The 14,978-nt window shown below is 30.6% G+C and overlaps 1 protein-coding gene across 3 annotated transcripts in view; it reads right to left on the bottom strand.

The window, feature by feature from the left end:
• LOC118200746 (18S rRNA (guanine-N(7))-methyltransferase-like) overlaps positions 1 to 14,978 on the bottom strand; it is a 56,174-nt gene that overhangs the window by 15,340 nt on the left and 25,856 nt on the right. For all 3 annotated transcript variants that reach the window (XM_085813529.1, XM_035372710.2, XM_085813530.1), the window contains 5 exons: positions 10,643 to 10,725; positions 7,539 to 7,635; positions 6,347 to 6,443; positions 5,045 to 5,095; positions 3,118 to 3,203 (listed from right to left, as the gene is read on the bottom strand). In XM_085813529.1, coding sequence (XP_085669655.1) covers positions 3,118 to 3,203; positions 5,045 to 5,095; positions 6,347 to 6,443; positions 7,539 to 7,635; positions 10,643 to 10,725 — 414 coding nt within the window. The remainder of the gene's footprint in view (positions 1 to 3,117; positions 3,204 to 5,044; positions 5,096 to 6,346; positions 6,444 to 7,538; positions 7,636 to 10,642; positions 10,726 to 14,978) is intronic.

Raw genomic sequence — 14,978 nt, 5'->3', positions numbered from 1 at the left:
CGGGATTGTTGTATGAAATTCGCTGACTTTTCCAGATTTTGACTAAAACACTTAAATTCCCACTTTTCCCTAAATTTTTTGGTCAATTTCCGAATTCCCTGACTTTTTCCAGTTTTCCAGGTAGCGTGGCAACCCTGATAAGTTGTCCTAAGTCTCCTGCAGAAATATTGAGCCATGTTGCCTCTATATACGTTCATAACTGAGAAAGTGTTGTTGGTGCAGGATTTTGTGCACGAACTGTCCTTTCGATTATGTGCCATAAATATTTGATGGGATTTATGTCAGGTGATATGGTGGCTAAATCATTCGCTGGAAATGTGCAGAATATTCTTCAAAACCAATCACAAACAGCTGTGACCCAGTGACATGGTACTTTGTCATCCATAAAAATTCCGTCGTTGTTTGGGTAGATGAAGTCCATGAATGGCTGCAAGTGATCTAAGTAGCTGAACATAACCATTTCCAGTCAATGATCTGTTCAGTTGGAGGACCCAGGCTATGCTATGAAAAAACAGCCCACACCATTATGGGGCCACCACCAGTCTGCATATCACTAACAATGGCAACTTAGGTCTATGGCTTTGTGAGGTCTGTGTCACACTTGAACCCTACCATCAGCTCTTACCAACTGAAATCGTGACTCATCTGACCAAGCCACAGTTTTTCAGTCATCTAGAGTCCAACTAATGTGGTCATAAGCCCACGAGAGGTACTGCAGGTAATGTCATTCTGTTAGTAAAGGCATCGACATGGTTTTCTGCTGCCACAGCCCATTAAAGCAAAATTTTGCCACACTGTCCTACCAAACACATGCGCCACACGTCCCATGTTGATTTCTATAGTTATTTCATGCAATGTTGATTGTCTGTTAACAAGTCTGACCAGTCTACGCACATGTCACTGGTCTTGGTCACTAAGTGCAGGCGATAAGCCACTGTGTTGTCCACGATGGGAGGTTATACCTGAAATTAGGTATTCTCGACACATTCTTGACATTGCGAATCTCAGAAAGTTGAATTCCCTAACGATTTCTGAAATGGAATGTTCCATGCATCTAGCTACAAATACCATGTTCAAAATCTGTTAATTTCCATTGTGCAGCCATAATCATGTCAAAAATCTTTTCACGTGAATAACTTGAATACAAATGAAAGCCCTGCCAATGTGCTGCCCATTTAAACACTTTGTTACGTGATACTACTGCCATCTGTATATTTGCATATTGCTATTCTATGACTTTTGTCACCTGTGTATTTTACAATCTAGTCTCCCAAATTTTTAACTCAAAGATTTAGCTACTTTATTTTATAAATTTTAATACATACACACAAAAAATTATTTCTAAATAATCTTTAAGGAACACGCAGACTGAAAATGCTGAAACTGTTAAACAAAGAAAACTGATTATTATATGAATATTGTCTATTTTAAAGTCTTCAGTATTTTAAACCATACTACTTTTTAAAGAAACTGAACAACAGAAATTCACTGCTCATACTTTGTATATTATCTTTGGCATATTTAAAAAAAAAATATGAATCTTTCTTTCTTATCTAATTGTCAGCTATTGTTTTCATTTCTTTTAAATATAATTAAATATGTTATGCATATATGATGAATTTTACCACGAGTAGACTGTAATTTCCACTGTAGTTAAACATTGCAATATGATTTTAAAGTTGCCAAATTCTAATTTAAAAAGATCACACCTTTATTTTACCTACATTTAATTTTTTTTTTTTTTTTTTGAGTCATCCAGAAAGTTCTGGGGCTTTTTCAAATCAAAGCATGTTTTGTTTTGATTGTTTTGTTACTTTCAATAAGCAGTGACTTTGATAGAAGCAGATGTTTAAATGTGATCTTTTCTGCTGATGCTGCATAATTCTAGCATGTGTTGTGGCATAATTTTTGCTTCAGTGCAGTGCTAAGAACAGAGAATTTAAAAGCTTATTTTCATTATATTCTTTTATTTTGCTGTCCTATGCTATGAAGTCAGACTAGTGCTAGTAAGACTATTTGTAAAATTGTGCTGTATATGGGCAAAGTGCTGTTCCTAATGACACAATTCAAAGATGTTTGAGGAATTTATGAATGGGAATTTAATCCTCAAAGATATTGTCACTCTGGATGTCCTCTGTAAACAGGAACCTAATAGAAGAAACTGTCATGGAAAATTCATGTTTACACAGAGTTCAGGAACTATCAAACAAACTAAATATTCCATAAAAATAATACATAGTAAAAGTACAGTTTGAAGAACATTTGAAGGAGTTTGGGTTTGTAAACTGCTCATACTTAAATATAGCAGAATATGCTTCTAGAGTTTCAGCATGCAATTCTTTGCTGAAACGAAGTAAAACAACTCCTTTTTTAAATGGATCGTTACAGAGGACAAAAAGCTGCTATTGTACTATAATTTTACAAGAAAAATATCATGAAATGAGCCAAAAAAACTCCTTTAATAACATCAAGATGGAGCTACAACCCAAAAAATTAATGCTTTGTTTATGTAGGAACTACAAAGGAATTGCACACTTTGAACTACTGCCACCAAAGCAGACAATAAATTCCAAAGGCTACTGTTTCTATATGGCAATTTTAAAAGCAGAAATTGAAGCAAAGCACCTTGAAGTGACCTATCACCTAGGTGCTGTCTTTCATCATCACAATACTCAGTCTCACATTTAAATGAATATCAGACAAAAACTTGTTGAGAGTGGATGAGATATTTTATGTCATCCTGCTCCTATATTCATCCTGCTGGATTTTCATCTCTTTTAAGTCTTTCAAAATTCTAGACTGTCAAACAGCACCTAAAAAACTTCTTTATGAATAAACTTAATGAGCTAGCAGCAGGTTCCAGCAGCAGGAATAAGTTGCAAAAAAGGCCTTAGAACAAAATGGTGCTAATATGATTCAATGAAATATTCTCAAGTGTTTTGTACCACTTCATTTATATTTAGCATAAAAAAAAACCCTCCAGAATTTTTCAGATGACCCAACAGATGCGTACCATCCATCTATGTGATTATCTACGAATTATATTAGCAAAAATTAATGAATAACCTAGTTTTTAATGCTAGAACTTAAGGTGATTAAAAAAAAATTTTTAAATACTTTTTTGCTTTTGTGCTGTTTGGATAATCCACAACAAGACCACCACCAAATCCTGCTCTCATAGCTTGATGTGTAACCAGTTCAATCTGAAAATGATTTCCAAAACTGAATGTTAACACAATTACAATTTTTGAGATAATTTGAGCAGCAGCATAAATAGTTTTTTGTACCCTTACCAAAACATTTTCAAGACATTCTCTTCTGAGAACATCACTACAGAGACGGAAGTTTTTTATTTTATCGTTCTCCTTTTTAATTTAAAAATAAATGTTATGTACCACAAAGTGTTACACAGAGCTTCCAAAAGGTAAGTAAAGGAAAACACAACTTTAACCCTTTCAAGGGTATATAAAAGATTTTAAATTTGGGTAAAATTTTGCATGAATTGTAACTTATGAACTCTAAGAACACAAAATTGAAACTTAATAAAAATCTAGAGTGAAATCCTGAATTTTGAGGACTGGTATATATTTTTTATCACTGCCCCTATAAGACGTTTTTTTCCATGTAGCTGTCATTTGTTAATTTTTGCTTCTTTAATCTATTTCAATGTACTTTTGATGTGAGTCTATAGAAATGAGTGCTTGAATATAGTTAAGCAAGTCTGGAGTCAAAAAGTTCTATATTTTCTCTAGAACTGTGATGAACTTTGAAGTAAACCTTTGATGATACTACCAAGTTAAACACAGCTGTGTAAAATATACGTAAAGAGCTTTTGAAAGTGATTTAAATTCAAAAATTTTATCAAAAAATTTATCAAATCATTTGTCATTTTATAAATTTATACTAGTTCACAGTAATATGTTCTGGTTAATGTGGAAGACTTGAAAGTTAATAGTATACTTGACTCTTAATTTAGATAACATTTTAGGCATTTAAAACAACCTGCAAATGTCCCTAAAGCTGTGTCCTTTGTGAAAATTCTACTAAACACCCTTTCAAAATTTCTATTACTTTTTGCTAAATGTTTTCTTGTGCTTAGTTTATACTTCCCCCCCCCCCAAGTGAAAACTTTTTTTCAAAATTTATTCATTTAATGGAAACAGACAGAAATATAGATACTCTGTAAAAGCAGAATGGTGTAAAGTGAACTTTCAGAAAGCATGGGAAATCCATATTTTTTCCTCAAGTACACGGAACCTTTTTGAAGACAACCACCTATTAGCTCCAGACAATTTTGGTGGAGTGACTACTTACTTACATAACAGATTTATTCAATTAAAAATTCTTGAAGCCTTATTAAAGAAAAATATTGAAATAAGCATGTGATATATCATTTTATTGGTACCATCATAATAATGTAGTTACAATAAGAAGCAAAACACATTATTTATGAAAAAAATATTTTATATTTAAGTTTTTGAAATACATTAACTGATTTATAAAATTTACATTATAATTTTGCAATTTATAATGTAGGTTATAACTAGTTTTCTGATATTTGCCCTATGCACTTGTTTAGTAATTTCAAACACACACTGTTTATTAAAATATTCATTCAATTAAGTCCTGCATATTTCATTACATGAATAATTTTATACTTCATTCAATTAGATCAAATTAATTTAGAACACTTGTTGCTGTTATCATCTATACATTAATCTCTGGACAATAAATTTATTCTAATGCAAAAGCGAATATAATATAAAAGAGCATAAGATGTGGACAGCTATTCCTCTTGCTATATCATATTATATAAAATGTGTATCCTATTGTTTAATTAAAAGCTCAGATATATTTTTAGAAATACAAACACATGGTTCTTTCACATAACACACAAACAAGTATTGAAATCTCTTTTTATATTTTAATTATTATACGTTTTTCAATTACCTTAAAAAATATAATGATAAAATTTAAGAACTAGGCATAAAAAAGGCATCCAAAGCTGAATCACCCAGAGAATACTGCATGAAAATAAACTCACCTGTTCACTATTTTCAGGATAAAACTGAAAAACTGCACGACTTCCTCTACTCTAAAAACACAACACCAACAATTAATATAATTAATTTCCTTTATGCTTATACACAACCAAATACCTGATTTAAATATAAAAAAAGCATTTGTAATGCACATAAAGTATAAAAATTGTGTACACATTGTGAATAAAATAGTTTTTCCTACCATGATATATTAGCAGAATAATTTAAAATCAAGACATATCCTAAATAACCTTCTTATCTTTTTGAATGAAGAAAGAGGACTAGTTAATGATAAACCATTGCTTTAATATTACTAATATTACTATGATCTGCCTTAATCATAGCAGTCAAGATATCGTTTAAAAAACGAATTTTTGTTAAGAGAGACTTTTTTGTTAAGTTTCGCTAACAGAAATAATAATAATAATGATTACAAAAAAAAAAAAAACCTGCAGCTTTAGATAGTTACAATATAACATACCAAAGTATTTAAACATCATAAAGACTGAAGAATCCATTGTTTTATTTAGGAAATTCTAAATAAAAATACAAGCAGTTGATAAGATAGGACTGAAAAAAATTATTTTCCTGTAATCACAATAGGATTTCATTTCAAAACATTATAAATCTGATTTTGTAAACTAATTTGCTCTATACTACAACTGAAGATTGCCACACACTCTTTGATACAGAACACAAAAGGTGACTTCATTACCAAAGTTGGAGGTATCAGACTCTGGATTTTGTCCTAAATATTTGAACTGTTTGATACACTAGTAAAGAGTTTATGAGAAAGCTAACTCTGTATATGCATTACAGCCTGGCAATTTGAAGATCATATATGAAATTATCAAAATGTTAGCCACAGAATACAGCAAATTATCCTATCCTATACTGCCCATTTAGTAAAAAAATTACATTCACTGCAACAGTAGTAGATTGTAGTGTTTATTTCATTAAAATTATTTAATTAGAAGGTCATCTGTTTTCATGTTTATATTATCAAAATTCAATTAACATCAATCATTAAACATAAGCTTTTCTTTTTGTCTGTGTATGTGTGTGTGTGTAGCTTGTAACAACTTAGCTTCTTTTATACTGTGTCGCAGGGTAACGTACATAAACACAGTGCTAAGTATATAAAATAAGTAGGAAATTTATTTTAAATTTATTTCATTCATTTTCTGCTCTAATTTTTGTAAAAATGAGACACTAATTTCTTTTGCTAGAATGTCAGTGGATCATTATAATAAGTTCTAATTGAACAGTTATTACCATATGCATGAGAAAATATTTATACTTACCAAACAACCATACAATGTAGAAAAGAAAGTATGAAGTCTCTTTGCAGGTTTGTGTGCTTTTTTATCAGCATTACAAAGCCACTGCAGAGCTGAAATACTATTTATAACGTAATCAATTAGATAAGAAATTTCAAATGTATTATAATATATAAATTGCATTTCAGAATGATAAAATATTAAGTCAACAAAAAAATACTGGATTCGTACAACAAAAGAGTACTTCCTCACATTAAGTGGTACAAAAAAAATAATTTTGTCTCATAATGTTTCATATTATGCAGCATTTTTATAAACATTTTCTCAGTTAAAAAAAAAAAAAAAAAAAAAAAAAAAAAAAAAAAAAAGCTTATATTTTAGAAAAATTCTAAATCTTACATAGAATTTTATTTGAAATAAGTATACTATAATTGCATCAGAAAAACAGATGAACTCATGGCTAAATTATCTAGAAAGAATTTTGCTAAGAGTTACAAAGCAATTAATAGTTGCATCTCTGAAACAGTTTATAATATTTCTCACAACAATAACAGAAGTCAAATTGCTATTGTATGCATGCTGATTTAAATATCTCAGCTAAAGTTTAGTTTAAAATATAAAGCTTTTTCATTTTTAAATCTAATTCCCCCATCTAAATCAAATTTTGCTACCCTTTCAAAATTAGGATGGTTCAAAAAGAATCCTCTCACATTCTTTGCTCCAACTCCTACATTACTTCAAATGCACTTTTTCCAGATGTCGGCTTCTCGGCCCAACCACAGCTCAGCAGTTATTTCTAGCAGTACAGTTACCTAGGAGAGTCAATATGAGCTTCACACAGTGTTATCACAGGAAATTAGCATCAGTTTTCTCCAAATTTACCATCCTGCCATCATAAATATAAAAGTACTATATCCTTGTCCTTTCATGTTGTTCAGCAGGTTCTTTCATATGGGACCAGACTATTGCCTTCACGTCTACTTATGTAATCTTTCTCATTAAGCTCCAAAATAAGATATAAATTGCAAAACTGAAAAATCTACACAAAACTCTTATGTTGCTGAGTAGCATATTAGCTCATACAGACTTAATTAACAAGTTTCTATTGTAATTTTTCAAGGACAAACTTAGCATTCAAAGTATTTTGTAAATACACTCTTCAGCATTTTTATCACATACATACTAATTTCATTGTAATTTATCATAGAGATATTACCTAATAGCTCCATCAAATGTTCCTGCACGGAAACACATGCCTTGTCCCATGTCTCCCAACAAAACATCTCCCTCTACTTCCCTTTCTTTTGCAACAGCTAAAAAAGAAGCAAAAAAAAATTAAAAAGGTTAAAAAGCAAAGCAAAGCAAATAGGAAAAATAAACAAGACTTAAGGGAAAAAAAATCCTATACATTTAACAAACACACACCTTATTTCCTGTAGTATTTTTCAACCTAGTGTTTTAGGGAAAATTCTGAAAACTTTAAAAATATTCACATAACAAAGTGTTCAAAGATTTTTCCTCTGAGAGTTAGTTTATTGGTAACTTGTATTCCCTTGATTATTTTTATTCAGTGAATTCATTTTGTATTTGCATTTTTGTGTTAACATTTCACCCGTTTTATTTTTCCTGATTTATTACTTGAAACACACTTTGTGCAGGTTCTTTGTTAAGTTGCCCAGATATGATAGTGTTCTCAGAGTTAAGAAACTTTCCAAATATGTGATTTCACCTTACTTCTATTATTTATGTTCCAGCTCATTGTAGCCTTCTGTATTGCTGATGTGTTTGATCTTTTGAAATCCAGGTCTTTTGTTTTCCCCCTTCTTCATTCCTCTAGGGAACTGCAGTCAAGATTCATTCATATGAGGTGCTCTAGAAGATAACTAAGCCATACACACTGCTCTCAGCTCAATTATCATCAAATATTCTACTGTTAATATTACTATGTATTCTTACTGAAATGTGTCTTTTAAAGAAATAATATTATGAGAGTCACCAGTAATTTATCCATGCCTACATTTGATTTGTTGTGTTCTTACCGCAACCAGGTTCTCTGGAAATTAAATTATTCGTATATTACTTCCCTCTCAATTTTTGGATGATACAATTGGCTAAAAAAGGTGGGAATATACAAGGAAATATGATATTTTTGTTATTATTTATTTCGTTACAAAGTAATCCTGTGATGACAAAAAAAATCTATTGGGGGGGTTAGTATTTTAAACTTAGTTGGCAATTAAATTTTTAGTTTCTACAGTGCTACTTTGAATTCGGATTCATAATAGCCTAATGGATTGACACAAGCCACATGATACCTCTGAGGTGCTTTATTGCAGGCCAAAGCAATATTTACAAAATTTATTTTTAGTAAAGGTTACTGGGAATAGACATTCTGAGATATGTAAATTTGCATATTTTTTCCTCAGTATAATAATCAGATCAATATAACAGATAGACTGTCAAAGAGATAAAGATACACTTAGCCAAGAATCAAGAATGGGCAAAATATTCATATCAGCTTTCAAGGTTTCGAGTCTTAGTGAAATACTTATGGCTGACAGTGAAGAACTAAGATATTAAAAAACACAAGTAATGATGAGGAGGTCTCAAGAGCATAATCTGCAATAGAATCAATTTATTTTCTAATGAACCTTCAAAAAATTGAATTTCTGTTTACTACATCAAGATGCATGATATCTGAAAAGAAAAATGGATGATCTGCCAAAGAAAATTTTTTTATATCAATTATGACTTATTTATAGTCATAGGACTTAAATGTAAGACCAATTGACATAATTGATTTTTGCAAAAACAGATAATTGTTTTGTTTGAATAATCAGCTTAATTCCTAAGAGTTACTTTTAAAAAGTATAGTTTTTAAAAGTATTTAAGCAATGTTTTTAGGCAAATTTTTGAATTTTTTTTTTTACTGGGTTATTTGAATATGACAGAGCATCCTCTGGACAAAGGACAGTGATACTTTTGTGGAGGGCTTTCTAAGAGACATTGGCTCGTATTAATGTTACATATGAAGATAAACATAGAAATCAAACATACAGCTAACCTGTTTGCATGGGATCGAACATGGGTCCAAGTCACAGTATCCAGATGTCTTATCCATTTGGCCACGTGTGGGGCTTTATACCTATTGTTACTAACTATAGCTCCTCAATATCATCTTACTACCTCTCAGAGAATGCTCTTCTACTCAGGTAATTATTCTTTAAAAAAAGACCACTTTTATTTAACCAGAAAGCCTATATGGTCTTTATTTTATAAGGAATGGAACATGAGATAGAATACCCCATTTCAATGTTTATTTCATGCTAATGGACTGCAAATCAAAAGAAAAAGGGAAAAAAAAAATAGTTTCACATACAGCATAGAGGCTAAATAAAATGATAAACTTTATTATGTTTTAAATAAAATGAATAACGATGATTATCTTGCTCCATATGCTTAAACTCTGTCATACTTCCAATAACAACAATATTCTTTCAAGAAACACATGAAAATTACACAGATGCAAGTTACACAGAATGAGATGCTCTATATACAAAAAATGCATTTAGAAAAAAAAGATAAACCATAATTTTCTCTCTTTTGGAAATACTACTTTCCATTGCAAGAAACAATCTGTTTGCAAGATTTTAAATGGTCATATTAAAGGTGCGACACTACAGTGACTGAAGGGTAATAATATAACTGAAATGCAGCACAAGTGCTTTGGTACAGCATGTACATGTAATAAATTCTGCAGATGCTTGATGATTCTTTATTGCATATGGAGAAATGACAGAGCTACATAAACTGCATGACAGAGGGGAAAAAAAAGCTTTCAGACATGGTCTTTATTTCAACACATAATTTTATTTCTTAATAACTAATTCTTAGAACACTTATTCTTGTTTACACATTACTGTTGGTGCAATATGCATTCCACAAATGTATATTCTTTACACCTTTTTAAAGATCGGGAGCAGGAGCAAATGATGCGCCTTAGTAAACAGCGAGCAAAGTACAAAAATGGTACTACACAATAGTAGCAGTGACATTTATAAACAAGAAGTTTTTTATTCAAATGGATAATAGCTATTCATATTGCAAAATTATTCAAGCAAGCAAGAAATGGGTTCATCTGGAAATATGAAGTCCAGAAAATTTTATTTAAGGCAATTTAGAACAGAAAGTGGAGATACACAAATTGAAACAAATGAGATGCTCAACACAAATTAATGAATTACAGGGGGTTTACTCCTAATTTAAGTTATAATTTTGAGTTGCTGATTTTTTTTATCTTACATCTACATTTATACATACATAACATGGCTTGACTTATGTCGACACCAATCCAATGATGACCTTGTTCTTCCAAAGCTTGTCCACTTAATCCTGAACCACATCTAGAAACATAAGAATACTTTATTTTTGCTTCAAATATACAAATTTATATAATAATTAGATGTAATAAAATTTATTAAATCATGAGATAATGTGAATAAAGTATTACACAATTATTAATTGAAATTCAAAGGATTAAATTTAAAAAATAATAATAATTTTTTAAAAAACTGCACTGTTTTGAAGATATTTAACTTGAGAGAAGAGCTTACCTTTTAAATAATGTTTTGATGATTCATCAAAAGATGTAAACAAATACCATTAAATATATTCAGAAAAAATTAGATTGCTATTTTACACCATCCAATATCCAATTCATGTACAATAAAAGCCTGACTAACTGCCATTCAATTGACTAAAGGCTCAACTGGAAAATTTTAAAATGTAAAAAAATTAAGCAAATGAAAGACTTATTAAAGCTATCGCTATCGTAAAGCATGCACCTTATGATTCGGAACAAGCAAAAACTATCACCAAACAGTATGATTTAGCAACAACAAGAGATAAATGTTAATATAATGTAAGATTTTTTAATCTTCATTTTAAGAAAATTCAATTATATCTCAATAAGACAGTTAAGTTTTTAAGAAGGAATAAGTTAAGTTCTAGTCATCAGTTTTTCACTTGCATTTTGAAAAAATGATTAAAATTTGGGACAAGCCCTAAATGGAATTGCATACAGTGGAATATTTACAAAATTATGAGATCTTGATGTTAAGAAAAGTGTGCATTAATGGGCACATTAAGTGATTTTATTTGAAAATAGAACACTGAAAAGCTTTTACTACATACTAGCAATGCCATACATGCTCTATTTTCTGGACATGCTCTTTCTTTAAAGCCTTAACAATTTCCATTTGTCCAAGTTTTAGAAATATGGAAAAGTATCTGGGTTTTTACCATTCTTTTATTTTATAATAAAATTATGTTTATTAAAAATTAAAATTTTCTACTGAAATGAAGGGATTCAGAAGTTGCATATTTGTGCATCCTCCAAACCATACAAGTCTTGAATTCTCTAACCTTCAAATATGGATTAATGGAATTTCCAAACTGGAAATTTTCTGTTGGTTATTAAAAAGTTTAGATGTATCGTTTCTTCTTAATGTATAATTTTACATCAGCAATTATGCATTACTTTATACTTTGGAGGATCAAAAAGTTTCTAAATAATTCTGTTGACAAAAAAGTACTTTACAGAAATCTGAACATATTCTTCACAGAACATCCTTACTTAAATTGGAATATATTCTTCGTGGAACAAAGCACATATCCCACCATTCCTTCCAATAGTAAAATGCGACCTCAAAGTCATTTTGCATAATGCAAGTCTAGAAGCTTTCGTGATTCACTATAGATCTTTGCAATAGCACAAAAATGGCGATCTCTCACTTGCATTTCATTCGAAAAGCAAAGAAACTGGCACGAGTTAAATTTGGTGAATAAAGGAGATGTGGAAGCAAAAAGATGTTGTGACTGGTGGGAAGCTTATAAATGAGTTATGCTTGATGAAAGGATGCATCGTGATCGTGGAGTATCCGATATACATGTTACAGGTAAGACTCACTCGGACTCACTCATATGAGAAAACTTGTGCAGTGTCACTGATTATGCTCCAGTGTTGCACATATAAAAATTCTCTCCATATTTTCAGAAAAGGAGGGTGCTTGTGGAAGATTTTCTAGGTTGCTTCAAAGGGCAACCTGTACAACTTAAAACATTGCATAAAACTCACTGTCAAAATATCTTCAATGCCTCTGAGCACAATTTGCCCATTTTAATGCAGAATTTCACACTGTATGTTTGTTACATTTTTCTGCTCATGATGCAAATACAAACCATGACATGCATGTAATTTAAAAACAATTCCTGATGTTAACATAGTGATATTTTCGGAACATTGCCTTACCTATATTAAAGGTCAGTATTCCTGCTCCCATCTGTAGGCAAACTACAAAACTAATCCACGAAGATACAGCCATGTAATTACAGTTCATCAGTAGCAGTAAATTTTTATTCATTATATGATTTTCCACCAGGAACTTTCTTTTTTTCCTCCCCCCCACAATCCACAGCAATTACACAAATATGGATAATGAGGTAAAAAACAGTTTGGGGAACACAGTACAGCCCTATAATACGCTGTTGCTCCTGTATCTTTTATCGTTTTCATGTTTACAAATTCTCCCTTTTTTTTTTCAAATATTATTTATACATTTATTTATTTAAATTATCATCTGATTTTTGAAAATGTATTTAATTAAAAATGAATGGAGTCTTATGAAGAGTATCAGTTAAGAGATGGTTTAACAAAATTTAATGTATGATACATAATAGATTAAAATGTCTTACAAACAGTCATGAGCCACTGAGTTACTTTTATTTCAAAACTGCAAGTCATATTAAAAAATTAAGGTAAAACTACATATAAATCTAATGAAGATTTAAATTTCCTTGTTTTAAAAATTCATAAGATGACTAAAAAGGTAGGGGACATAATGTATAAGTAGTAATTTTAGTAGCAGTGGTAAAATACAGTGGAAGAATTGCCTCACATCAGCTATTGTTCATATTTAAAAGATTCAAAGAAATAGCTCAAATAAAAAATCTTGATAACTTACACATGAGAAACTTTCATGATTATTATAACCAAACACTGGAATTAATCTCCCCTTTTTTTGCCATATTCTTTAGGTTTTATTGTAGAAGCTTAAGTGTTACAGAAAAAAAATTATTTACATTTTGAAAAAGACAGATATTCATAATGAGTAATGTATACTTTAATGAAATTTCGTGAAAAATTAGAACTATTTTTTGAGATTCTCTTTGACTTCATCACTGCAGATAAAACATCTCTTACAAACTGGTAGAAATTGTATGTTATTTGGAATAACAGTACTGATAAAAACATGATGGATATGATTAGATAATTAGTATTTACAGTAATATTTTTTCAATATTTGCAGAGTGTAATTTTTTTCTGTAACTTTTGTGCTTCAATTAAAACTTCCAGAACCCTTTCAGAATTCATAAAGCAGGGGAATTAATTCCTTCCTCAAACATTTCCACAAAGATCAAGTCACTAAGATTTTAATCATTAACTAAACCTTGTCTGCATATAATTTACAATATGTCAGCTTATTATCATAATAATGCAGAAATCTTTTACAGAACAAATTTTATCGGCACATTTTGTTTGGAATTATATGATAGTATCTTATACAGTCAAAAGTCGTTAATCCGGACTCGTCGGGACTTCGGCGATTCCGGATTATCGATTTTTCCGGATTATAGATCATCAGTTTAAATCTCGTAAGATGGCATGCAGAAATTACAAAATTAAAAATATGAAACCGTAATTTATGAAATAAAGAACAATTATGATCTAAAGGGTATCAAAATTTACAAAAAGAAAAAGCTTAATATTTATTTGTTTACTTTATTAAACATTTCCTTCAATGTAAGTTGCTTCGTTTCATGTGATAATACTTTCTCTTTAATTCTATTAAACAGACATAATTTCTTGTTTAGTTACAAAGTTCCGCTGTTCAATTGCTGTGTTGAGAATACCGACTAATTTGTCAATCGAAATGTTTTCGTTTTCAATAACCTCTGGGTCACTTTCTTCACTATCGGAAGCGAATTATAATGACGAGGAACTTGATTTAAATCATATCAAAGACGGAGTATATCGAGATGAAATACTACGCTTGGTACGGAATTATAAACCAAATAAAATAAAAACATCTGCCCTGAAGATAAGGATAGTGCTGACAGATCAACTTCCAATCCGCGGCGTGAAATTGATAAACAGATTTCGGATTTCAAAACATACTTTCGCTTTGTAGATACAAATTACATATTAGTAAATATATATCGGAAATTCTATTTGACATAATCTTTCTAATCTATCATAATCTAATAATGACGTTTCTGCCCCCCCCTCTGCCGCAGAGCAGCGTGAAATTGATAAACAGATTTCGGATTTCAAAACATACTTTCGCTTTGTAGTAAATATATATCGGAAATTCTATTTGACATAATCGAAAGTTCAAGCTTACTTTTATAAAATTGCTCTAACAGTGCAAAAAATAATAAGCCGGATCCAATTCGAAGATTAAGGAACAACGCAATCAGCAACATTAACTGAATTAGATAACTTTAGCTTAGCGTATAACTCCGTTACACATTAAACACGCATGCGCACAAACATATTCGCAGCCGTAAGGGTCTTACGCGCTCTCGTAAACGCCTG

Source organism: Stegodyphus dumicola, chromosome 3 (genome assembly GCF_044657685.1).
Source record: "Stegodyphus dumicola isolate Sdum_Otavi_A_Nest chromosome 3, ASM4465768v1".
Lineage (NCBI taxonomy): Eukaryota > Metazoa > Arthropoda > Arachnida > Araneae > Eresidae > Stegodyphus > Stegodyphus dumicola.
Note: the sequence above shows the minus strand (reverse complement) of the source record. Positions and strands in the feature narration are given on the sequence as shown.